This window comes from Microcebus murinus, chromosome 4 (assembly GCF_040939455.1).
Source record: "Microcebus murinus isolate Inina chromosome 4, M.murinus_Inina_mat1.0, whole genome shotgun sequence".
Taxonomy (NCBI): Eukaryota; Metazoa; Chordata; class Mammalia; order Primates; family Cheirogaleidae; genus Microcebus; species Microcebus murinus.
This window is the reverse complement of record NC_134107.1, coordinates 100956918-100983509: the sequence shown is the minus strand read 5'-3', so window position 1 is coordinate 100983509 and position 26592 is coordinate 100956918. Positions and strand designations below refer to the sequence as shown.

General features: G+C 49.0%; 1 protein-coding gene across 2 annotated transcripts in view; it reads right to left on the bottom strand.

Annotated features, from left to right (window-relative positions):
* UBASH3B (ubiquitin associated and SH3 domain containing B) overlaps positions 1-26592 on the bottom strand; it is a 142979-nt gene that overhangs the window by 20395 nt on the left and 95992 nt on the right. The window contains exons 2-6 of one of the 2 annotated variants that reach the window (XM_012789887.3): positions 13837-13890; positions 12889-13075; positions 11020-11218; positions 7244-7413; positions 2772-2980 (exon numbers count right to left, since the gene is read on the bottom strand). In XM_012789887.3, the coding sequence (XP_012645341.2) occupies positions 2772-2980; positions 7244-7413; positions 11020-11218; positions 12889-13075; positions 13837-13890 (819 nt within the window). Of the gene's footprint in view, positions 1-2771; positions 2981-7243; positions 7414-11019; positions 11219-12888; positions 13076-13832; positions 13891-26592 lie in introns of both variants that reach the window. The other variant, XM_012789889.2, reaches the window with a different exon arrangement.

Sequence of the window (26592 nt, the reverse complement as noted above, 5' to 3'; positions counted from 1 at the left end):
TCTTCACTGCTCTATTGCAGCTGTGAAGATAAAAGATAGGGTCCCTTCTCTCCATCTTTAAGCTCACGGTGGCAAGGAGCCTGCTTCCCGTCCTAATTGTCATTGTAATCAAAGGAGCTGACTCACTCTGAGACAGCCTGGTGGCTGTCAGTCCCAGTAAGACAATAGTCAGATGCTTTATACTGAGAACAGTGAGGGGAGGAGGCCGTGCCTGACACCTAGAATGTTCTCTCAAGCACCATTGGCTCCTCCCCAGGACATATTAGGACACACTAGGCCTGTTAAGCCGGAGGGGTCAGGCAGCTCACTCTGCTTCAGAGGACACAAAGGGGCTTCATCAACTGACACACACCTAGGGATGCTCAGAACCAGGCAAGACACTCCAGTACAGGCGGCGAGACAATATTCCCCCGGAAGGGACTCAGAGAACTGAGGAGCGCAGGGCAGGGAGGGTCGAGAGAGGTCGCTGACCTCAAATCCCAGCGTGGAGCTTGGATCCCCTCTGCACCCTCCCAGCAAGCCAGCCAGCTCATGCCTGAGCTCCCCCATGGCTCTGCCTCCTCGAGTCTGTCTTTGGTGAGGACTGGGAGAAGGTCTGGCTTACAGGGCAGCGGGTTCTACCTCCTTGACTTATTTCTACCTCTGAGTTTGAACAGGAAAGTGCAGTGCTTATAGGATCGCTTTTGCGGAAGAGACATTTGCTTTGATGAGCACGTGAGCAAGGACTGGGAAACACGAGCTAGGAAAAAAAGAGCAATCGTAACGTGAAAGGCTACTTTATAGACAGTGCTGATATATACCTGACCGATCCACGTAAAGCTGGGCCTTGCAAGGTAAGTGTGAGTATTAGCTCCACGTTTTAGATAAGCAAACAGGTTCAGAGGGGGATACAACTGGGCCAAGGTGACACAGCTGGTAGGTGGGAGAGTTAAGATTTGAATCCAAGACTATCAGAATCAAAACTTAAAACTTTTTTTTTTTTTTTTTTAAGAGACTGGGTCTTGCTCTATTGCCCAGGCTAGAGAGCAGTGGCATCATCATAGCTCACAGCAACCTCAAACTCCTGGGCTCGAGCGATCCTCCTGCCTCAACTTCTCGAGTAGCTGGGACTATAGGTACATGCTACCACACCCAGCTAACAAAACTTAAACTCTTAATTGCAATGTCCTAACGCCTAACATTAGTATTTCCCTACTCCCTGTGGGGCTGGCTGTGGAAGCTGATGGTTTAATTTCAGGGAAATAACATCACTGGTAATTTCTCAGAAAAAAAAGGAAATGACATACGGACTGAAGTCACTTAGCTTCACCCGTGCTTCAGCCTGAGCTGTAACTCAGGGCAGAGTGGGTTTGAATGAAGTGACCCTAAGCAGGTTGGCAGCCCTGCTCGTATACATTCTTCTCCCACGCGTAGCGCTACTTTTAAGAAAGAGATCCAGGAGCTGTGCTTTACTGGGCAAATCTTTTAGTGCTTGGTTTATTTGTGTATATTTTGCTTTATTTGTTTTCACAGGGATAAAATAGTGACTTTGGAAACCCAACTTAGGGATTTCGATCTTCAGAAACATTTTTGAAAAGGCAAAGTTTGGAGAACATGAGGCAGCTTTGACACTCTAATTTTGTGCCACCAAATGCTGGATGTTCATGGGCTGGGGTGGGGTGGGAGAGTTGGGGGGAGCAGAAGGGATTGTGGGTGGGGTTATTCAGGAAGAAAATATTCTTTCCCATCTTTGGGCTTGCGGTTTGTCTGTTTGTTGTTCACCAGGGCAGGGGACCTTCTTTTCTTTTCTCCCTCCAGGCAAAACACTTGCTGAAACCGCCCCTCTCTGCTTCTCTTTTATGGTGGCAGTAACAATGTGAGCCACCAAGCAGCTGGTGCTCAGGGCTTCTGATTCGCAGCCCTGTTGCCACATGGCAGAAACAAGAGTGCGAGAAACAAAGCGGCAGCACACCCTGGCTAGACGCCCGGGCGTGTCAGGGAAGCGCTGGCTTTGAGCTGCTTGGATTAAGAGAGAGAAGGTGCCTTTTGTTCCTGTTTTCTCTATCGGGACAAAGCTAGCCAGACAACAGAAGCCACTCTGAACATGGGACCATAAGGAAGGGATGGGGACAAAACAATAACAAGGGATGGGTGGAAAGTTATGGCCCTGAAGAAGACTGGGGAAGCAACGTACCCTTTCTGGGTTCTGGCAATTGCCATTGGCTTAGACACGGTCTCCGTTGTCTAGGCACACATGTGCTGCATGTGGGGACCTGCTCAGGGTCACCTAGCAAGTGAGGGGTACAGTTAGGGCTCCTAACTCTCGAAGCCACTTCCACTGCTGGTCTGGCTGGCATAGTGGGAATCTGCCCAGCTGCTCTGGTGGGGGGGGGCGGTCAGACCCCAGAGTCTGAGTAATGACCCAGGACAAGGTGGACAGAAGCCCCAAAGCAGTGAAGACATAGCACTGAGATGACACCACCCTATAGCCAGAAGAAATGGACCGCCAAGCAGCCTCGGTTTAGGCTCTCATCGGGAGCTCAGGCAGAGAGCCACATAAAAGGGGGAGGGGAGAGTGAGGCAGAGCAACCCGTTTCACATTTTTTCCATGCCACAAGTCAGCTCCTTTCTGGGAATTCTGGAAGCCATAGAGCCTTCTTCCCCTTGGACTCCATTTCCTGTTATCGGGGCACTGCGTGTCTAGGATCAAGTCCATTTCCACCACCTCTTCAAAGTTTGCCATAGCAATGCTCTCCAAAGAGCAGTGGGCGAAAGTCCTGGAGCCTGCTTACCCGTGGAATATCCAGGTGCTGCATTCGTCGGCCTTGGTGATGTAATTCTCAGGCAGGAGCCCAGAGCAGCCGGTGGTTAAGGACGTGCCGTAGATCCAGCCCTCACTGGTGCTGGTCTGCTCCATTGGAGACATGAAGATGAAGTCCCCGGGGACCAGTTCCAGCTCGTCATCGTTCTGAGGGGTGTAGGGGTAGATCACCTGTAACGTCTGCAAAAGGAAGAGGGGATGAGTGAGCCCCACGCCTGGGACTGCGTGTTCTGCATTAACGCTGTACACCTCCAGATGGCGCCATGCGCACGAGCCCCTGAGGCCCACAGGCTCTGACCAGATTTGGCTCTGAGGAGGTTCCAAAGAGAGCAGCGAGCACTTCTCTCTTCCGGGTACTGTGGGTGTGTGCCTGGTGGCATGGATGGTTCCAGACTTTCCTTCAGGCATGGCTTTACTTCCCATCAGGACTCAGATAGAGTGACCCTCCGATGGGAAGGGTTGGGGAATGAAGTATCCCCCTTTCTATGTAGCTTAGCTATCTAAATAAGACATGGCCCCTGCCTTCAAGGACCTTTCTTTAAACCTATACAGCTTTAACAAAGACCCTGAAAGAAAAAATATGTCTTTCATAGACATCAGTGGGTATGTCCGCATGTAATCGGCTTTAAGCAGCGAACAGAGAGAGAACATGTTCCTTCTTTGGGCTCAGAAAAGGCTCCTTGGGCCAACCACAGGCCATGCCACTTGTGTGTGTGTGTCCCTTTCCTGGTTTATATAAACATCATAAGTACAGGCATGAAGGTACTTTAGAAGACATTCATTTCACTATTCTTTGTTATGAGCAGCAGGCGACCTCTCCTTAGTAAGGAAGATAGTTCACATCCTATTTGTTTCACAGGGGACCACAAGGAGCAGAATGCTTGAATCGCTTTTTCTAAGGCTTCGAAGCCATTAGTTGGAGGCTAAATGTTCTGGATCCCACTTTCATATTTTTAACTTTGTTTGGCCTCAGTTTTCCCATCTGTCACATAATACCTAGACTGTAAAAGTTAAATTGGACAATCTAAGAAAAGGCCTTAGGATGGAGCCTTGTATACAGAAGGGGCATAATTATTCCTACTGAACCATGGCACCCCATCCCCCATTTGATTTCCTTCCTTCCAGTAGCCCTGACCCTGGACGCTGTGCTGGATACACCTGTGAGCTACCCAGCTCGCTGGTGTCAAGGTGACACACCAGAACGTGCTGGGAAGAGAGAATGTCCTTCTGGACATCTCTAATGGAAGGAGCCAGCAAAAGTGTGATTCTTCTCAGAGGATAAAATCCATAATGCACAGAATTTGTTTGCACCACTGGATTTCTGATTTCCCTTTTCTAAATCAGGGCACCTGTTTCTTTCCCTAATTCTGACTCCAGCATCTCTCAGTGGAAGATCTTCCTGTTCTCTGATCGTCTCCTCACTTCTCTTGTCCCTCTGCCTCATACGCACGCTAACCACCTTTCCAAACAAGCCAGGAAGGTTTTCTGCAGGATTGTTCAAACAGCTTAAAGGGTGCAACAATGACCAAAAAAGTCACGTGAAATCTCGTAAATCTCCAAGCTGGGTGTGTGATGGTCCATGAAAAGGAACATTCTTTTTCCTGGAACAAGGTGGAGAGAGGCACCCAGTTCCTCAGATACTGAAACAGAGCACGGTCTTGGCTCATGGTGCCTTTGGCCCAGTACTGCCTTACCCTCGAGAAACGCAATGCAACTTCAGAGAACTCCTCCTTTGTCCTATCACATAGCGGAGGTGAGCATTCTAGCTGTAGAGTATCCTCAGGGAAACTGAGGCACAGCAAAGTTTGGAGAGACTATGTCGTACACAGAGAGTAGTTGGACAATAAGTGGCTTTGATTTATGAATGAACAATAAAAGGATTTAGGTAGTGTAATAAGTTTGAAATTGTAACTGGGACTAATGTCCCCACTTCTCATTCCTTACTCACCAAAACTAGATAAAAACACTTAGCCTAAGTATGAGAGATAGACACATGCTAGCTTATATTATATTATACTCGTTCTTTTATGTTTGGCATGTACGTTTAAGAATTCTCAAGTGCAACTCAGGTGTGTCTATTCCCTTACTACACTGAATCTGAACTTAAAGTTTGATGACTAAAGGGCAGTCTCAGCCCTATATGGTTATAGGCACTGAACGACATTGCCTTTGAAGCCCTTTGCATTCTGAGGAACAGTACTAGCTGCAACAATATTTCTTTTGCATCCACTTCATGCTGGGTTACAGCCTTTTCACACATCCTCTTATTTAGTCTTCATAACAGTCTAGCAAAACATCACCATTTTACAGATGAGAAAACTAAGGGCTGGCTGGAGAGTTTATAAGTTGTCAAAGTGAATCTAACCACTCACTCCTAAAGCGATGGAGCCAGGATTTGAAGCTGAGTATGTTGGACTTCAAAATTTATGCTTTTTGTATAACTCTGTCCTTCCTCTGGATTTCTATTGCTTGGCCTATGGAACTGGCTTGGCCCAGTGTAATCACTAACAGGGAAGAGTCAATGTCAAGTACAACTAGGCATTTGCAAGTCCAAACCCAGTGAGAATCTAAATAGCAGAGGGATGAGAACTTGAAGTTTTCCTAAGCATCACTGTGCCTTGCTGAGTGTCCTTGCCTACAACCACTTTCCTTCTCTGGATATCTGTCCCCTCATTGGAACAATCTCTCAAAACTGCCTCCTGGGGACACAGGGAAGAAGGCAGGCAAGAAGAGGTTTCCATATGCAGAAGGGCTCAGGTGAGACCAAAAGACCTCGGGGGGGGGGGGGATCTCGTCCAAAGGGGCCAAGGAGAGCTTTATCAGAAGGAGCTGCAATAAATGAGCTTTTACAAATAAGAGATAAAAGAGGCCAAGTTATTTTTAGAAAATAATTCGTGTGGGTGCTCGCTGCCTCTTCCCTCCATGCCAATTGAGCAGAATGTGGGTCAGGCAGAAAAGCAATTACCCTTCGAGTTAACTGGAGGGCACTGTTGATTAGAGGATATTCCTTGTAAAATTCCACTGCCACCTTCCTTCTCTTAGAAAGGTGACTTCTCAGAGGCCATCTGTATGCAACCCTTGACTTTCTTTTTTCTTTGCCATCAGAAGGAGTCCAGCCGGCCACACCTCCCTTGTTATCTTTAGGGCTCAACCTAAGTGATTGCAGGAGATGTCAGAATTCTTAAGTAAGAGCAGGCCCAGACTGCTTAGTGCGCCTTTACAGAAATCGGCACCAAATGGTGCAAAAGGAGGACATGACATTCCCATCAGCAGAGTGAGACAAAACTGCATGTCCTTAACACTGCCAGGGCACAATGCTTAGCAGTGAACCTTTGATTCACGGATCGGCCCTTCCTCACACTTCCAAAATAACGGTGAGGTTGTCTGGTCTTAACCCCGAGGTTCTAACTATTTTTCATCTCTAAAAAAAGCCTAAAAGCCTGAAAGAGATGATAACAAGCTATGTAAACTAACAAAAACATCCGTTCTTCTGCTATTGAAAAAAACAAATGTAAATGTTGCTTAATAAATGTAGTTAAGTTGGACGAAAAGTTGTTTGTTTGTTTTTTTTTTTTTCGTAAATCGATCTGTGTGGCCTTTTTTAAGACATGTTACCATCATTATTGATCAGAATACCTAAGTTCTGGCTTCAGCTCTGGTCTTAAATTGCTATTTAGGTCTGGACCAGCCACTTGATCTCTTTGTGTCTCAGCTTTACCTTCGGGACAGACAGGACGACGGTGCTCTTCTGAGACAGCACATGCTTGTCTGGAAAGCAGTGTCGATTCCCTCGAAAGAAGGATGCTAGGATCACACCAGTCTTCCTGCCTGCGATAGGATTCATTTGCTCCACTCGGCTTCCACTGCGAAGGGCACGAACTCTCGCAATGGTTGGCCTGAGCTTCCTTTTCATGTGTGTCTGTCCTCTCTCCCCTGCTGCACTCAAAGCTCCTTGAGGACAGGACCACATTTTAAAATTCTAGTATGTTCCGTGATACCTTGCATGGCACAGATACTCAGCAAGTGTCAGTTAATTATGTCTTTGCAGGGTTTTATTTATTTATTTATTTATGTGGTCTTCAATTCACCTAAGGTCAGGATGATGTCTTCTACTAATACCAGAAATTTGTATAATATTAAAAATTTTTTCAACATATTTTCTATCTATTCTGCCATTTCATTTCTTTGTCACTCCCATAAGGTTGGCAGGGGGACAGCCTTGGAGACGTCCCCCCAGATGAGCCACTTGGGAGCCAGAGAGGAGAGATGTACGCTGAAAGACTCCCTGTATGTTGGGCAGAGGCCGGACAAAATCCTGGCCCAACTGACTCCGTGGCTTGTTCCATGTGTCCCCTTTGGTGGCCATCTCCTTGCAGCAGCGAGCTGCTGATTCTGGTCGCATCCCCACACCTGGTAGCGCCAGGAAGTGCAGTGAGACGTTACCTCATGGTTAGCGAATCGGATATCCCGAGAAAATATAGTTGCCACCCAGTCACACCCGAGCTTGACGTCAATGTTCTGGGCTAGTTTCTCCAGGGTGGGTAGGTGGCTGGCTTGGAAGTGGTAAGCCAGGGTCACGTGCAGCTGCTTCTTATGAGGTTCCACGTGTACTTCTGGAGGAGAGGAAGAAGAAAGTCTCTTATTAGAAGGTGGCAATCATAGCGATGGTGGAGACTTCTGGAAGAACATAGAAAGGAGCCCTGATAAACTCTGTCTCCCAGACAACAAAGAAGATAGTCCCTGGGTTAGACAAAAGCTGTTCGTCTCCCTCACAGCAGCACAACAAAGTGGCAGGGGGAAGAGGCTCTGAGTCGGCCCCACCATTCAAGAGACAAAGAGCCACGCGTGCAGATGGCTCTTCTGCAGGAGCTCTGGGTTGGCTGGGGGACCTCCTTTTGGCTGGCTCCCCCTCGGCCCCTCCAGTTGATTACTGCCAGCCCCACCATTCACACGAGGACCCAAGGCCTGAAGGGATAACGAAATACAAAGTACATTTTTTCAACAAGCCATGGTTTTTAAAAAAAGAAGAAAGAAAAGACAAAAATAAAAAGGAAAACGAAACAAAAAGAGCAAAGTACATTTTGTAACTGTGTGACTCCCAAGGCTATGCTGTCTTCATTCTGGAATCAAGTCTCTTAGCTTCTGGGTGAGTATGATGGAGAAATGAGAGAGGAAAGATGGATGTTTTCAAAGTTGAAAGCAGGGTTTCTCAACAGCATTGTGGGTTGAATAATTATTTGTTGGGGGAAGGTGGGGAGATGTCGTGTGCATAACAGGGTGTCTAGCAGCATAATTGGCCTCTACCCACTAGATGCCAGTAGCACCCTCCAAGTTGTGAAAATGACTTCAGTGTTGTCACGTGTCCCTGGGGAGCAATTGCCACGGGTTGAGAAGCACTGGCTTCAAGTATATAGACTGTTACTCTGTGATACCTCAAAAAACAAAACAGAACAAAACAAAACAAACCTACCTACATAAAGGAATGACTTTTATTTCTCTTTTGTACTTTCAATGACGAAGAATCATCTGCTGCCCAAGCTAGAATAATGAAAAAGATGCAACTAGAAGAAATTAGGGGCCAGGTGCGGTGGCTCAGGCCTGTGATCCTAGCACTCTGGGAGGCCGAGGTGGAAGATTGTTTGAGGTCAGGAATTCAAGACCAGCCTGAGCAAGAGCAACATCCCGTCTCTACTAAAAATTAGCCAGGTGTGGCGGCGCATGCCTGTAGTCCCAGCTACTAGGGAGGCTGAGACAGGAGGGTCGCTTGAGCCCAGGAGTTTGAGGTTGCTGTGAGCTAGGCTGATGCCACGGCACTCTAGCGGGGACAACAGAGTGAGACTCTGTCTCCAAAAAGAAAAAAAGAAAGAAAGAAATTAGGGAATTTGAGAAGTGAAGGGGCTTGGGCAAGTCATGTGGAGAAATTAGTGGCCAAGATAGAACCAGAAGTTAGACCTTTTGGTTTTAAGTGCTTTTCCTGTTACACTGCATTGCATTTCTTTGGTGTAAGCTCCATGAGATAAGATGTTCGTCTCTTGTTCACACTGTATCCCCCCTCAGCATATTACGTAGGTTTTCTGTACCTTTTAAATGAATGAATGCACATGGATGAATCTGCTTAAGTCACCCAGAGTAGAGGAGGACACTAGATCTACTTGCTGAAGGTATCTGAGTCTGCCAGCAACTCTAGAATACCAAGGCATAAGTTCTAGAGTGAAGACAGGATGGCTTGCTTTTCACGCTAGAGTATAAGGAGCCGGACCAGCTAAGCTGGGCAGGGTCACCAGTTCTCCAGACCACCACCAGGGGGCCACACAAAGGCAGAGAAACCAAGCCAGCCGAGTTCTAGTGACACAGGGACTGGTCTTATCCCCTTCCCACGTGGAAAGCTGGGGCCTCGACTTGTCACTCAGTGAATACTCTGAATATCTGCCGCAGTCTTGGCTGAGACCCACTTTTCTCATTTGCAAAGGATTTGGGTTTTGTGGCTACGGCATTAGTTTTGGTTCTTGCGGGGATTTAGTGGTTCTGACAATAACTACTGTGGGATGAAGAAAAAAGCCATTTTCTTGAGACGGCGGGATCAGAACAGGAAATAACTTGCCTCTCGGTTATGCTATTTCTTTGAAATATTAAGCCCCTGTGAAATGTCAGGCTCCACCGAAGTCAGAAACCGAAGACTACACCCTGGGGGAGGAGAGGAGCATGGGGGGCAGTCTAAGGAGGTTCCCCTCCCAAGGGACAGAAATGGTGTCCAGGCCCAGGGGTCCCTTTGAGACTAGAGATCTCACTGTGCCCCTGCAGTGACGCCGAGCCCTGCTCACACTCTCCCGGAGTCTGAAGCCCTAGTGGGGACTTCTCCGGCACAGAGGAACACGGCGCCAAGGGCCTGAGCCAGTGATGACAATAGCAGAGGGAACGATGGCAGGTGAGGTGCAGGCCAAAGGCCAGGAGGCTAAGGAGCAAATTGAGTGGCTTTGCTCAGGCCTTTCCCCTCTCTGGCCTGCCATGAAACGGGAGTGGGGGGCAAGCTCTGGGTCTCCCCGATCTTTGCATCCAACACTCGGCTTCAGGTGTGGCACCCTCCCCCCCTCTCAGGTCCACTGCTCACGGCCTCCCATTCCTGCCTGTGCCCGGCCCCCCGGCTGCCTGGAAGGCCCCGCCTCTGTTCTCCTGAGCAACATCTTCTCAGGGCACGTTTTCTTCCTTCTCTGAAGATCAAACCACTCCACCTGTGATAGACTCTCTCTTCTCAGAGCTATACACAGGGCCTGAACCGGGTTTCCCAGCTGTGCCTCTGGTCAGGAGAAGCCACTTCCTATTCTCTTCTCGGTTGCATTCCTTGTGGATAAACACATACTAGGGGCCCAGTAAGTACCTGCTGATTGCGATTTCATTCCGGGGTGAGCCAACAGAGGCTCCCTCCCCTGCTGGGTTGTCTGTTTGTCCCCGTGTAAAGGGCTGTCTTTGAGCTGAGCGAGCTTGTCTGGCCCTGCAGTCAGACAGGACAGCTCTGCCAACTTCCCCCTCTTGTCCCCTCCACGTGCCTCCTGCCTCGAGCACCCCTGGAAGCTAATTCCTTGGATGGGGAATCTCAGTTGGCTTGAACTGAGAGCTCCATGAAAAGCACATCTTGTAGGGGTTACATTTTTGGACGGACTTTTGAGGCTTAGGGGCCCATCTAAATGGGTTCCAGAAAAGTCGAAGGGCGTTGGCTCAGTGGATTTTATGATAATTTATACTAAGTAGTTCTACTCTTCCCTCTGTCCTATGCTGCCCCCTGAGAAAAGCTTGGGGTCCCCACGAAGTGAACAGTAAGAACCAGATAAACAACTGCACGGACGGGAGTTCTGGAGGTAGAAAGGAATTAATGCTTAATTAATTCCTTTAGTTCTTTAATTCTGAACTGGGAGGGGGTGGTGGCGCTGCAGAGGAACACATTCTAGCTCAAAGGGGACAGTCATTGCATCCTTCAGTCTGGGTGCGTAGGGAGCAAGCCTAACCTAGGGAGCGAGGCTAGCAGAACCGTAGTTGAGTATTTTCACAAGGGAGCTGAGAGGTGTGGGGCGCGACAGTGTCCTTTGTCATGTGTGCCATTCCTGCAGGGCCCCCCACCTCTTGACTCCACCTCGTTCCTCTCCAAACACCTCCTGTCCGCTCTCCCTCCCAGCTCTTTTCCATTCGCAGGGCCCGGGGCTGGCTCGGTAGCGGCGTCTGCTCACCGGTCTTGGACGCAGCCTCCGCGGCAAAGTCCGCTGCGAACTTCTTGAGGACCTCGGCGCTGTCCTCCTTCACGAAGAGGCCGATGAAGTTGGAGGAGGTATAGAGCTCCAGGGGCAGCGGGGCTGAAAACTTGCACTTCCAGCGACTGACCGTGGTCTGCAGGGCTTCCCCCAGGGCGTCCACCTTGCTGTCCTCGCACTGGCAGGGGAAAACCGGCAGGCCTCGCTCAGCGACAAGGAGAAATGGGCGTCCGCTGCTACTCAGCACTGGCACCCCCCTCCCCAACCCCAGCCTGGAGGCTGATAACGCAGTTATTTAACTGTCACTCCTGTCTGTGCAGACGGAGAACCGCGGACTCCCAGTTATCCGGACACAGACTATTCAACTGGTAAATTAAACTGGGGAACGCAGACCTCTCCTGTCACTTCCTTGCTCCTTAAGTGGCCCCTGTGAACACAGCCAAAACGCAGTAGGACTGGCCGAGCAGAAAGCAGGGTCGGCGGGATTGGGGAGATGTTGATCAAAGGACACAAAATTGCAGTTAGGAGGGATAAATAAATTAGGGAGTGCTGTTGAACAACATGGTGACTACAGTTAATAACCATGCAGTGCGTGCTTAAAAATTACTAAGACGGTAGACTTCAAGTATTCTGACCACAAATAAATACGTGAGCCAATGTATATATATATAATTAATTAGCTTAATTTAGCCACTCCACAATGTATACGTAAACTATCATGTTGTACACTATAAATATATAATGCTTATTTCTCAGTTGAAAAAAAAGTTCCCCTTGCTCATGAAAAGAAAAAAAAAAAAGGAAGAATGTGACAGGAAAGAGAGAGTACAGCATCCCAGGATACATTGGGTGTTTTCAACTGTTTTGCATCATCTGTACTGTTTCTAGTCCTCTTAGATGATCAAAAGTTGACTGTACTTCCACCCTCAGGATAGTTGGGAAGAATGAGTCTCGGAGAGCTGTGACGTCATCCTCCTACCTTCCTGAGAGCACTGGAAGAAACAATGAGTGTCTCTAAAACCCTGAAGGCTTTAGAGAAAGTGCCTGGGATGACTAAGAGGAAATGATAATCGCTTTAATTTTCAGAGTGAATGGTAAAAGAGAAGGTGTTAGGAACATATTTTAATCTAAGAGGACGGGGGTAATATACATCTGGAGAAACCAAAGCAAAATATTTTTTAAAAAATTGTCTTCAAATGCTACCATTCTGCTTTGTCTTGAACATACGTGGATAAATCAGCTCTTCTCTACCAACACGGAGAGCTAAGTAGCTGAAATGTATTTACATTTGTTATATGGTGAGGGGGATTTAATTTGGTCGTTAAGCTTTCTGACAGGCAGGATTATAGACTAGCTGACTATGGCAGATAAAGTGTATCTTTGCTTTCTCTGGAAAGAGCTAGTGAAGGGGAAAAAAAGTATGGATTGTGTCACAAGGCTGAGATAGCTTTCCCTGTCTACAGACTATGCTTCTGTTCCCCACTGTGTCTCAGTCTCTGCTCTCTCCTTGTCACAGGAGGGGAGAGGGATGAAATGGACAAGGGGGAAGCTAGATCAGTGGATCTATTCCCGCTGCCAGACCAGCGTGCCACTCACAGAGGGTCCCACGGGAGCACTCGGTCATCACGATGCTACATCAGACCTGGGGTACTCCTGGGCCCCGCAGATATGAAGGAGGAGTTGGAGTAAGACCCTCGCCATGGACCACACTGATCCCCTGAAGGTCCACCCAGCTCCAGGCACCCACAGCTGTTTGTGCCATCTTCCCGAGGGGCCTCCCCTTTTACAAGGGGCTGGTGGGACACCAGGAGCCAGGCTCCCTGGGTGGGAGGGTGGGGTGCAGCTCACCATGAAGAACTGGCAGAGGGTGATGTGGGGGAAGATGTTGTGCGCTTTGTTCTTCCCGCAGATCTGCTTCGACTGCTGCCAAAAGTCGGAGAGCTTCTGTGCTAAGGGGCCGGTGGGGCGGAGGTAGAGGACGTACTCCCGGGGCAGGGGGTCATCCAGGAAGGGGTCACCGACGTGGGAGAATAACCTGTAAGAGAAAAGGGAGCCCAGGGGGCCTCGCTGGAGGGTGACAGTAGGGCAGGAAGAACTAAAAGAGACAGATCCACCCTCCATGGGCTTCCGCACCCAGGCACACTGCACGGGGAAGGGTTTTCATTCATGCTTTAAAAACCTGCTCCTTGAAGCTCACACTTCGTCACTAGCTCTCAGATGCACCAACTTTTGTTCTGCTTGTCACAGAACCTCCTCATGCCACAACTCCTTAAAAAAAAAATCCTAAAACTGCTCTCCAGGAAGCATTCTCAGATAAACTCCAGAGCTTTTTCCAACTCAGTGGTACAGGTACAACCCAGCCTGCCCTTCAGTTCAGTCTACTGAACATACTCGGCTCCAAAGAGAAGGAACATTCCAAAGATAAGGAAGCCCTCGGGAAGGCTGCCCTGTGGGATCTGCCCTGGGTAGTGAGATCCCGGAAGGTCAGTAGGATGTTTTTCTAATTGGATTTGCCCAGCATCCACACCCCTAAAGCGAATCTTAAAATGACTAGAGGGGGCAGATATTGTGAGAAGGGACTTATTTTCAATTTTTCTAACTAGTGCCAAGGAGGAGCACATCCTGGGGCCAGGGCAGGGGAGGCCATAGACTTGATAAATGGGCTTGTCACACCGTCTTTTGGCTCATGTCCCCCCTGGCAGGGTCCATTAGAGGAAGACTGCCCAGCCCCACTCATCCACATGCACTCAGAGTTAATTATGTGCTATTTTCTCAATTTATTTATTTCATACCAACCAGTCACATGCTGCCTGAACACTTCTTCCTCCTGTGGATGCCAGGGCTTTTTGTCTGGAAGAAGAAATCAAATTTCTATTGTTAGTATTTTTAGCCTCCTCTCAGCTTTTCTCACTGCAGCCCAGCGTTGGGTGTGAAGGAGGCAACATCAAAGCCGTGTTCCAGCCGCGCCTTTGCGGGGTGGGGGAGACACCGGCAGCAGGTTTTTCCCCACGGGTCACATCAAGGCATATGGAAGTTAGGACTTGTAATTAATTTCCATGTAATTAGCATTGGATTTGCATGCAGCCTGACAGCCCAAGCAAGTCTATTTTCAGCAGTTTCCACATTAGCGTTTTATTTCTGCTTCTCTAAAAGGTTGTCATGTCTTGGTTTTTCCTCCTTCCTCTTCACCCACTCATTCTCACTGACCCAGATCCCTGACAGAGCAGATTCTTGTTGCAGCCCCTTGGCAGGATGGGTTAGAAGTGGCGCTGATGGTCATTAAGGCACGGGGCTGAATGCCCACAAGGACAACTGGTTTGGTTCAATTCATCGCCTCCCTCTACCCGCTTCCAAACACCACCACCAACAGCCCCAGTCTGGATCCATCATCTCCAACTGTTTTATAGATACCTTTGGGGACAAGCAGCACTGGGTAAAAGAGAATGGCCAGAGCAGTGCAGCTCTCATTCCCTATTCTGGACAGACAACTCAAAGCCCTACTAATAATGAGTCGATAGCCACAGGATGCTTATAGCAGCAGGCCCCAGTGCTCAAGCTTACAAGGAGCGCTGTTCTGAAATTCTACAGACAGGTCTCCAAGAGCCAGATAGTTCTGGGTTGGGATACAGCTTTGCTAGTCATCCACCCTTTCATTCATTCATGCATTCATGCTTACATTTGTTCAGGAAATATCTACTGACTCTCAACTACTTTGCCAGCACTGTGCTAGGCTCTAGAAATATAGTAATGAATAAGATGTATAGGGTCCCTGCCCTGAAGGAGGCAGGTGCCTTTTCAGTCGAGTAAGCGTGAAAATATTAATTATACAGATAATTATTTAATTACATTGGTGTCAATGTGCAATGGAGGGAAAGCACAGGGGACCACAAGAACATAGGCAGGGAGACCTAAGCTGGTGTCAGGGTCAGGGAAGGCTGCACTGCAGATGTGACATTTCAAGGGAGACCTGAGGGACATAGACACATCTGGCTGGGGATTGGGGGGAGGTGAGTGGGGGTCGTGGAGGTAGAAGACACCTCGTACATCATAGAGAGAGATGTGAAGATTAAATAAGCTAGTGTTCATAAGGAGTCTTAGACAGTGCCTGACACATTGTAGGTGATCAATAGGTGATCATTCTTGTCCCTTTTCACTCTATTGATTCAGGGTCCTTGGGAGGTAGAAGAGATGAGAGGGAATCTGACAACCTTTTCCCGATTGTCTGCTGAACCCACCTCCTCCTTCCTTGTCCTACCCCTCTATGGAGCAATTAGAACAGCCAATGCTGGGAGACTGGCTGGGTCAGCTTGGAAGGGACCTCAGAGATCACCTGTGAGTCCAACTTCTTCATTTCGCACGGGATAAAACCCAGGTGGAAAGAAGCGAAGAAAGGCGTGTACAGCAGCCTGGCTAAGGTGGTGGCTGAGAGAAGGCCAGACTCCAAGGCCAGGCGCCATCGCTCTGCTCCAGCACAAAGGTAAGTTAGAGACCTTTCTTGTCCCCCATGAAAACATGAGCATGGATACCAAAGGATCAGAATAAAGCAATCTGCACAGCTAATGAGAACAGCATTGTAAGAGACATAGAAGCAAGACAGACCCCCTCTGATGCCCCCGGAACAGAACCTGGTGCAGAAAAGGCTAGAAGCACAGAGCCCCACGCATGCCCATCCCCGCACCTTGACCAGGTACCTAACTGCTGGCTCGTCTGTTTCCTCGCAGCTTACCAGACAATCAGATCCACACATCTCCCTTTTTTCCATACAGAAGTCATGTACCCACAGAAGAATGCAAATCATGATGTTTCAGAGGTTAGAATCTCTGAGGGAGTAAACTGACTAAAAAAGGACCCATTGTTTCAGAAACAATTGGGAAAAGGAAAACTCATTTATGGTACCAGACAATGTGCTATTTATACAAAGGATCCAATTTCTTTTTTCTACACCCTTCCTCCAATGAAATATATCCGACTGAAATTTAATTTATTTCTTCCAAAGCGCTAGGAGTATCCTCTGGAAATGAAAGATCTAATTAAGTTATGGTCTCCGTAACTCAAAAGACAAGTTTTGGAAAGGGTTCAAAGACATAAATTGAAAAAGATAATTAAAGGTTTGGGTGATAAGACTGTGATGCAAGGTTAAGGAAATTCAAATTCTTCATTGTGGAGAACACCTAGTCAGAGAGGTCCTCATTTTGTGGAGGGTTATTGTATCTGATGCACCTACTTTGGTGCATCAAAGACCCTTACCATTTTGGTAAGGGTCGGCCAAAATAAAATAAATCTTGGCTACAGTACAAAGGGCTCAAGTTAGCTACCAGGAAGAAATTTCTGGCAGTAATGTGCTTTAAAGTTTTATTTTTTTGAAAATTTCTAGAAACTAGTTATTTATCTGAAACAGGGGACTGCAATTCCCCAGGCAGTTTGCAAGAGGAGTAAGGTCCCATTTTCCTTGGGTCATGAGTCACGGGCAAACCCTGCTACCCTTTCACCCACTGCTAGGCTGGCACTGATTTGCGTTGAGTTTGTTCCCAGAACTCTGCCCACAGAACAGACCGAACATGGGCGCAGGAGAACACTCCACTCTGCTGAAGAAAGCCTGTTGCCATAGAGCACCCACATCCATGGGCCATCCAGTGGGGCCAATGCCAAGGGCAAGTGGGAGTGTGTGGGGTGGACCCCAAACCCCAGACTGAGCCTGAACGTCTGCCACCCTCAGAACAACTCAGAAGTTGGCAGAGGGTTCACTTGAGAGATGGCCTGAGACCCTGAGCAGATAAAAGAGGAATGTCCCTTTAAACTAAAATGCCAGTAACCCAGCCATTGGATTTTAGCAACAAATTATAGCAATTAGTGGTTTAAATGGGACCCTCTTGGTTAGAATCGGTGGAACACATGAGTTGTTGAAGTTCTATCATATGTGAACACAAATTTGACTTCTGATCCTGGTCCCAACCTTCCCAATTATGTCTAGGGCTCATTTGTTGCAGAATAAGGAAAAAAAAAATGATGCAAAATCACATGTCTACTAAGGATGGGGAAGAACTGCACAAATAAGATAAACACAATGGCCAATCAAAAAATCAGGCCACAGCTGTGAGGAAATTATTAGCCAAAAGGGGAGGGACCTGCAGCACCCACTGATGGCCTCGTTCCACGGCGTCTGGGATTCCTCCCACTGTGCAGAAATCTCCATTGATTTTTGGATTCAAGGTTGGTCTGGCCCCAGGGTCACAGAGACACCCTCGTGCCTTTGAAGGAGATTTGGAAAGGAAAAATCCCTTTCCCGGTAGCTTGCCTGAGACAAAGTATTCCTCCCTTCTTCCTTCCCGCCCTCCCTTCCTCCCTCTCCCTCCTGTCCTTCCTTCCCTCCTTTCCCTTCTGCTTCCCTTCCATTCTCTTTTTTCTTCTCCTCCTAAGGAACTCTTACCAGGAAACCAAATGAAAACCAAAAAACAAAACCAAGAGTTTGTGGAGTGTAGCTTTCTGCTGGCCCCTTTCTGAGACATCAGCCTCTGGTTCCCTCGGCTGACTCAGGCCTGACCAGGCAGGTGCAGGCTGGGACCATTTCCAGATCCAGTGGGATTCTCGTTCCCTCTCAGAACCATAGATTTGAGCTTGACTGCCATCCAGGTTGACTTCCTCTAGGGCCACCTGGTTCTCTGGGGTTCCACTGTGTCTGACCTGCCTGTTATTTCGGTTTCTCTCAGTTGTAGGCCAGCCAGGCCCTGTAATATCGCTGGTGTCCAAAGAGGAGAGCATGATCTTTGCCTGAGAGGGTTCACAGCCTCAGAGAAAGACACACAAGTAGCTTATCACCACCCAATACTCGAAGGGCCATCACGGGGATGTGCAGTGTGCCAAGAGTCCAGAATAGGGGATCTAACCCAACAGCGGACAATTTCTAAGCCTGAGGTTCTCAAATTGTACACTAAACTACTCCAGAGGTCGAGAGATCACCTGAATGGGTAAAGACATCTCCTGAATGAGAATGTAGGAGTAGAAATGAGTTTGGGCTGGGGAGGGGGGGGTGATGGTGGACAAAGAGTTTAGTTATTGCTTCAGGCTAATAGCTGGACCAAGCATCATTAACAGACACAGGTCATGTTGTTAGGTACCATGTGTTTTGTTAGCTTGACTTTGCTTCCTTGTCTCTTCCTGTTTTATACTCCAGCCATTTCTTTTGGGCCACCCATTGAGTTCCTACTTCCTGTCTAAGGAATACCTTCTGCTCCCAACTCATTCAATACTGAGGTCAATAAATACCCAAGACATCCCTGACTGAAGTGGATAGGTTAGCCCAGACCCCCCGGTTCTCTAGAGTGGCTCATCGCGTGCCTGCAAAGGAGAATTCCCCTTTTATTGCCACGTGACAAAACTCAAATATCTGCCACCTGTGGTAAAAAAACAAGAGGTGATATATATGCCAATGGAAATGGAAATGTATTCCCTCAGAATGATAAGACCTTGATTCAATTAAGTAGAATACTAATTCGTTGAACTTTCCAGTTACTTGAAGTTTGTATTGTGCTTAGCTTTAAAAATAATTACTATCAAGGATTATTAGAAATCTGGACTGCGGTGGGGAAGGGGCTGGGGCCACCAGTGTGTGGTGGGGGCTGGAAGCAGGACCCAGTCCAGAGGCAGGTAAAATGTACCCATACAGACACATGCCAGAGCCAAGTAAAAATGTCCCGTTGCTATATCCCACTTTATGTCCCTATGCTCCTTCTCCTAAGTGACAACCGCTTCTGTGTCCACGGCAGGAGAGGACGGGCAGTTCGTGATAGCTCGTGACTCGCAGAGGCCACACTCTCACTAGGAGAAGCTTCTCTCTCCACTCGACTTTGCTGAGAAGGACCCTGGCAGCTACCACGCCCTCCAACTTCTCTTCTCCCTTAACCACTGGAGACGAGGAGACAGTGGGGACACCCCCCCCCCACAGTGCACCAGTCACGCTGGGTGGGTGACACAAGAGTCTTCAGACCCCAGATGAGCCCTTGCCTGCTATAGTTTTCAGCTGAGCCGCAGATGATGCCCAGAGTGGTCACAGGTAACGTGTAGGGGTGAGGCTACCGTCCATGAAGCTGTGAGCGGAGGGTGAAGACACTAAAGTCACAGCCACAGCCCAGGAGCAGCCTGGGTACCATGTCTGGGACTTAAAGGCACGTAAATTTTCAGGCATGAAGGCTTCCAAATGACTTATGCCTTGGAGGTGGGGTCTAAACATGACAAACACAGTGACTCCAGTGGGCTGGGAGCAAGTGATCCACACCAGGCGGTGGCTGCCAAAGTGGTTAATTAATTATCAACCGCTTCTAGTCTGCTAACCTTCTTCTCTGAGGTGGAGCTCACCCCCATGAAAGAGTTGTCACTCCTCTTCTGAAGTACCTGCTGAGTCCCATAATCTGGGGGTCTGCACAAGCAGCCCGACCAACTTTCTCCTTCCCTTCACCCTCTGAATGGCTTGCATGGGCTGGGATCCTTGTCTCGGGTCAGAGCAGGAACTCCTGTCGAAGCACTGAGGCCAGAGCCCCGTGGAGTCCCAGCTGATGGCCTCCCTGCCAGCTCGTCCCTGGGAACCTGGAGAGAAGTGGCCAGTGTGGCCCTCCTTGGGTGTGATCATGGAGATCTACTCCAGATTCCTGGGGTGTCTTCCAGGTTGGAAGGGGGCTTCTTGACAGCGGAGGAAGCTGGGCATATTGAGTATTTCAGTGTCTGTCTGTCTGTCTCTGGGCCTGTGCCCCAGATATTTACCTTAGTAAAATCAACAGAGGCCTTCCTTTAGCATCCAAAAAAAAAAAAAGTGAGTAAAATCAAATCCAGTCTCTGTAGGTGCAAGTCTAGACATGAAAAAAAAAGAGGCTTTTATGACTAAACACCAAAAACTCCTTCTAATCTAAAAAGGAGAAGTTCCCTCTGCCTTTTTTTCTATGCGTCAGAAGTGACTCGCTTCTCGGGCTTTTGGGTATTCCTCTTGGATTCTACCTCTTTCCTCTGGCAAAGGTTCAGTTCCCCCCACGCTGTAGTCAGCATGCTTCCTTTTTCTCTCCCATCGGCTTAGGTTGGTTCCCGGGCTGGAGTCTCCCCAACGTGCATAACAGTCCCATATGAGGGGCAAAAAGACAAAATACGGAGCCAGCAGAGCCAGGCGCTCCAGTGGCCAGGGTGGGAGACGCTGGCAGAGCAACCTGCTGAGTCCCCTGAATTCACACGCGACAGCCCCTCCCATCTCCCGCTGCCCATGCATCGTGGAGACCGCGGTTCCTGATATGGTCACCCTCCCAGCTACCAGTGGCCCATGAGGTACACTTGGATTCAGTCCCACATTTAACTGATGGTCAGAGGCCAAACAAGGTGGGGGATGCATTGGAGGAGCAGCTAAGAACTGCACAAGCCAAGGAAGGGAGGGAGGGGAGGCAGTGATTTTAGCCGAGCCTTCCCGGCTAAAGTAAAATCAGGGACTGGCCACGTACTGCTGCCCTGGCAGGTTCTTGCAGGAGCTGGAACATGGGCACTGGTTTTCAGGTGCCCTTTCCCTGCAAAAAAGCCATTTCTCATTTTGGTGCTTTAGTTTTTTCATCTTGAAAAAGGAAGTGATGAACAAGCCCACAGGGAGTTTAAGAAAGATGTGACATCTATAAAGTGTCTCGACATCCTCAGAAGCAGCTGTGAGTGATTAGCAGTGACTTCCCAGCTGCAAAGGATCTCGAGACCAACCTGTCCACGTCTCCTGACGGCCAGGCAAGACTGCACTTAGACCAGACAAACGCCTCCAACTGCGCCCACACTCATGCCACCCTTTTCTGTAGCTGCTGCAGTTGGTCACTCTTTCCTGTAAAACCAAATCATTTATTCTACCGACTTCACACAGGAATTCCAGCTACTTTTTGTCACCGAGGCCAGGATAACAGGCTTGCAAAGCGCCAGGGCAGTTCCGTTCCTCAGCCGCATCTCCAGTGTCCTGCCCACGAGCCTGCTCCCGGTGGGGCTGGGGGAGGGGGGGAGACGGGCCTGTCAATAACACCAACCATAATGGCCCTGCCCATTTCCTTCCGAGGAAATGAAACTAATGGAGAGAGATATATTGATCATAAAGACCCAATTTCAGGATCAGTCTCCTGGCGGTGAACCCTTTCAGCTAGCTGGGCTTAATGGCCTCTGCCTTCAGCTGCCGTGGCCTGTTTGAGAGCCGCACATCTAACAATCGATGGGACAGCACGCCTGCTGGGGCCACCACGCCACCACCACCGCTGGCCTACTGGAAGGAAAAGGCTCTGGGCTTTCCTATAAAGCTAATCAGAGAAGGGGAAAAAAAGCATTACTGAGCTATTTGGGGGCTTAAGCAGGTCTTCCAGCCGAAGGACCCCAACCGATGTCAAGGCCCCTCTTTCTGTCCTATCAACAAGCCTCTATTTTCCATCCCATAAAGAGCCTATTAGGCAGCTCTCCCGGGGGTAGCTGGCAGGGAAAGTGCTGTTTAGGTTTCCCCATGTTGTTATGAGGCAGGGCCCACCTGCCCACAGGGGAGGCTGCGTTCTGTTCTTGCTCAAAGGGGGCCGGAGCTCTGGCCTCTGCTGTGGGGAGGCGGGCGTTTGTAATGGGGAAACCAGCCATTAGCCCATGGGTGGTGACATAATAAAGCACATTTCTCTTTGCCTCTGTTATAAGTCTCTCTGGGATCTAGACAAGGCCTTTCCTCCCCTCAAGATCAATAGGCTTTTCCGCACAGAGGCACAGGTGGGAGTGTTTGCGGTGTAAAAAGAGCACACTCCTGGGAGCCAGACTGTAGCTAGCTGTGGGGCTGTGGACAAGTTACTCACTCTGAGCCTCCTTTTCCCAATCTCTTAAATGAAGATAACAATACCTACCCCGCAGGGTAGAGTAATGATTCATATCAGATAATGTACTTGAAGAGCTCAGCACAGTGTCTGACATATATTAGGTACTTAACAGAAATAACATTTGCACATACGCCTATGCATAGTATGGAATCAATCTTTGCAATTTCCCTGGAATAAATGTCTGTACGTTCCATGTTAACAGAAATATTTCAAGACTGGGCACCAGTGGACCCAGATCCTTTCTCTGCTAAAACAATCTACAGCTACCTAGGAAGGTGTTGAGGAGTGTATGGGATTTGGGAGGAGAGAAAGCTTTTTAGATAAGGCAATAACACAAGGAAAGGCACGATGGGTGACTACTGCAGAAGAGCCTTCTAGAGAAGGGGACAGACAGTGCAGATTGTTGGGAGCCAGGCAGGAGAGTTTGGATTCGACCAGGAAGAAAGTGGGAAGCCACTGAGAGCTGGGAGCCGGGGGATCAAAAGGAAAGCAACATTTTCCAGCACTGTCCGCAATCATCTAGGATGTCCATGGAGGGCGTGAGTTTCTGCTCCTCGAAGGTATCCAAAGGGAGCCGTGACAGCCCGGAGCTGGATGCCTGCAGCCGTCAGGCACCGAGCAGAGGCTGGTGAGGGTTGTCTTTTTCCTCTAAGATCTTCAGATCTTGTCACAAGCGCTCTCTGTGGAGCCTTTATTCCTCATTCTACAGAGCAGTCACATCACTGCCTAGCTGAATACCTCCCAAGGGAGTAAGACGCAAGTTTCCAAAGTTCAATCCATTGTGCATGTTGAACTATTATTATTTCCTGAGAAACAGAGGATCAGAAGCTGCCTCTGTCTTACCCAAGGACAAGAGCAAGCCAGGGGGACGGTGACGCCAGAACGAGATCGCAGGTGTAAACACTTAGCACAGTTCCCTGTTCATAACCGGTGGTCCATAAATATGGCCATGATTTGTACTTTTATGAGTAGATCTTCTCCAGGACTTTGCCATTTCCGCAGGCTTCCATACACTTTTCCTGAGAGGCATCTGAGAGCGGAATGTGGGTCAGTCCTGCAACTCGCCGCTCGGTTCAATTTCACGTTTGCGGTGTCAGTCTCCGATTCTTTGTCAGTTCGGGAGATTCCATTTCTAGGTTGCGGGCTCTACAGAACACTGTGGCAATCGGCCACCCCTGGAGGAACAGGGTCAGCTGTGTGGAGTCTCTGCACCCCGCAGAGGGAGGCCCAGCCGGTCTGGGGGCAAAGGTGGCCTGTGTGTCCAGCGGGGCCCTGGGCAGGGTGGGCGGCCACCGCAGAGCACGGCGAACCCCACACTCCTGGGGGGGGGACAGGGCTCTGTGGTGCGTCAAAGGCAGAAAGGTTCTGGGGGAAGATACAGAAAACTGAGAGTGCAGTGGCTGCCCTCAGGGAGGAAAAGGACCGAGCTCACTTAACGAAAATGGTGCGAGACACCAGTGCCATGGCAGTGCTGAAGCTGTTCGTAAGACTTTTATATCATCACTCTCACGGGTCCCCGTGACAGCTCCACAAGGTGGGCAGGGCATCACTGCCGTTCTTACTGCACAGGTGAGTAACAGGCGGCAAGAACTGCTCAGCCTCGCTCGTCCATGCAGGGCAGAGGCGTGGCTAGAACCCAGCCCTCTCCTGCCCACTGGGCCCCGCGTCCTCCCGAGCGTCAGCTCTGGGGCACGGCGGGATCTTGGGGAGCAAAGGAGCAGTGAGGGTCAGCGAGGTTAACCTCCACGGCCACCACTGGGCCGGTGGGATTTACAACAAAAAGAGGGTACAGCGCCCACTCCACCCCACCAAAAGAAAAAAGAAAAAGATCTGGGAGAAGCCGGCCAAAGTGAGGAGTCCTTTCAGTCTGCAGATGACAAGAGAGGCTAATTTTTTCCTCCTCCCATTTCTACCCTCCCCCCACCGAACCACTAGAATCAGCTAAAACCACTTAAGCACAGATGATTTTTTCTTTCTTTATTTCTTTTGGCAATGTTCTGACTGATGGAAACAGAGATGATTTTTAGTCTCTCTGAAATGGTTTCAGCCCAAAGCTACATCAGAGGCTCCGTCTGACTCAGACGTGGTGGGTTCAGAGAAAACATACACACACCAGGGAGAGCCATCGTCACCCTTCTATAACTGGTCTCGATAAGGAATTTAGCAGCTAACATTTATTGAGTGTTTGCTAGGGGCCAGGCCCTGGACCGAGCATTTTAAATATGGGTGATCTCATCCAATCCTCCCTCCATCCTTCAAGGCAGGTGCCATTATTTCCGTCATTGCGCTGGTGAGGAAAGCGAGGCTTAGAGAGACTGTGTTACGTGGCTCAGCTCACACAGGTGGAAAGGCAGGATGTGGCCCTCTGTGTGTGCCTGGCTGCTGGGCCCGATATCCTCCCGAGAGTCAGGAGGGGAGCAGGTGGGTGTCAGGACCGGCTGTGGCCACTCTGCTCCCAGGTCACGACAGTGTGAAGTAGGGTGACGATCTTCCACGTGGACTTCCTACAAAACGTGACGGCGCTGTTTTCTCCAACCAACAGTTCGTTCATTTATTCATTCAACTAAACATCCCTTCAACAGGCATGTATTGAGTGGAGCTCTGTTGCCAGAAATGGTCTTTTTTTTTTGAGACAGAGTCTCGCTTTGTTGCCCAGGCTAGAGTGAGTGCCATGGCGTCAGCCTAGCTCACAGCAACCTCAAACTCCTGGGCTCAAGCAATCCTGCTGCCTCAGCCTCCCGAGTAGCTGGGACTACAGGCATGCGCCACCATGCCCGGCTAAATTTTTCTAGATATATTAGTTGGCCAATTAATTTCTTTCTATTTATAGTAGAGACAGGGTCTCGCTCTTGCTCAGGCTGGTTTCGAACTCCTGACCTCAAGCAATCCGCCCGCCTCAGCCTCCCAAAGTGCTAGTATTACAGGCGTGAGCCACCGCGCCCGGCCTTCCAGAAACGGTCTTAAGGGCTGTAAATATAAAGACGTATCGTCTCCTGCCCTTAAGTGGAGTCACCATATTACCACTTCAGCAAACAGATCGGGGGCGAGTAAGGGAGCTAACATTAATGAAGTACCTGCCATATGAGTGCCATTTACAGGTATCATTGTCTCATCTAATCCTTGAACCAATTTGGTGGGGCAGGCCCACTTTACACGTGGTGGAAATGGTGGGTAAAAACATTAGGAACATTGTTCAAGGCAACTCAGTCAGTCAGTGCCTGGGTTTCACCCCAGGTCTGATTTTCAAACCCACGTTCTCGTCTACACCCTCCCCTCAGACCACCTCCCCCCTCAGAATGATTGAGGTCCATTTCAATAAGAAATATGTGAGCAAACAAAAATTAGCCCTGGCCGGGCGCAGTGGCTCACGCCTGTAATCCTAGCTCTCTGGGAGGCCGAGGCGGGCGGATTGCTCAAGGTCAGGAGTTCAAAACCAGCCTGAGCAAGATCGAGACCCCGTCTCTACTATAAATAGAAAGAAATTAATTGGCCAACTGATATATATATATATATAAAATTAGCCGGGCATGGTGGCGCATGCCTGTAGTCCCAGCTACTCGGGAGGCTGAGGCAGAAGGATCGCTCGAGCCCAGGAGTTTGAGGTTGCTGTGAGCTAGGCTGACGCCACGGCACTCACTCTAGCCTGGACAACAAAGTGAGACTCTGTCTCAAAAAAAAAAAAAAAAAAAATTAGCACTGGATTTGGAGAATTAAGCTGAGGGTCCTCTACCAGAAAGACGGGTTGCTATTATGGGATTCTTGGGGGACCTTTGAAGGAGAGCGGGGAGATGCCACTGAAGAGAAATCACCCTCTGCCCCTTTAGTCCTGCCGGCTGACACTCTGGAAAAGATCTAAACCTCTTCCAAATTAGATTATTAATATAAGTCAAATTCTACCAGAGGAAATACTGTCATGGCAAAAACTCCTACACAGTCAAATCCCACTCTGCTGATCACTTATTTCAAGAGATACATCCACGGAGACCAAAATCCAGGCTAGCAAAAGAACCGAACAGTCTTGGGAGTCCACCAGCACAGTTAGGTGTGGGATAGGATGGGGCAGAAAGAGGAGTGAGCATTGCAGGGACTCAGAGTAGAGCAGACTGTCTAGTTTAGATACCTGCTGCCATCCAGAATTCAACAACATAAAGCTTCCCATCCTATTTTTAGAGACCTTCATCTCTAAAAGCATGTGCAAACTCCTTAACATGGCACACGGAGCCCTTCATGGCCTCACCCCTGTCTCCCGTTTCAGCGTCACTCTCAAATACCCTGCCCCTGGCTTTGGTCTCACACTCAAACCTTTCTCCTGCCAGTTCCTTTTTCTACAAGGCCAACTCCACCCTCAGTTACCTGGCCAGCTCCTGCCTGTCCTTTAACACTGCACTTGGCTTTTGTCTCCTGTAGGAAGCTGTCCCTGCCTGGTCTGGGCACCCGTAACAGCCAGGTAGTTGTCTTTTAGCACCTTCCAATTATATTAAAATTATCTGTCTTCTGCAATAGACTGTGGACTGCTTGAAGTAGAGACCATTTCTTGTTTTTGTAGCTGGCACAGTATTTGCTAAAGCTATATATATCCAGTGTGGCAGACAGACCCTCAGGTGACATGCTAGTAATCCTGCCTTCTGCTATTGTATAATCTCCTTTGTATAATCCCCTTCCCTTGAGTGTACGTGAGACCCATGACTTAACTTCTGTCCAACAGAATATG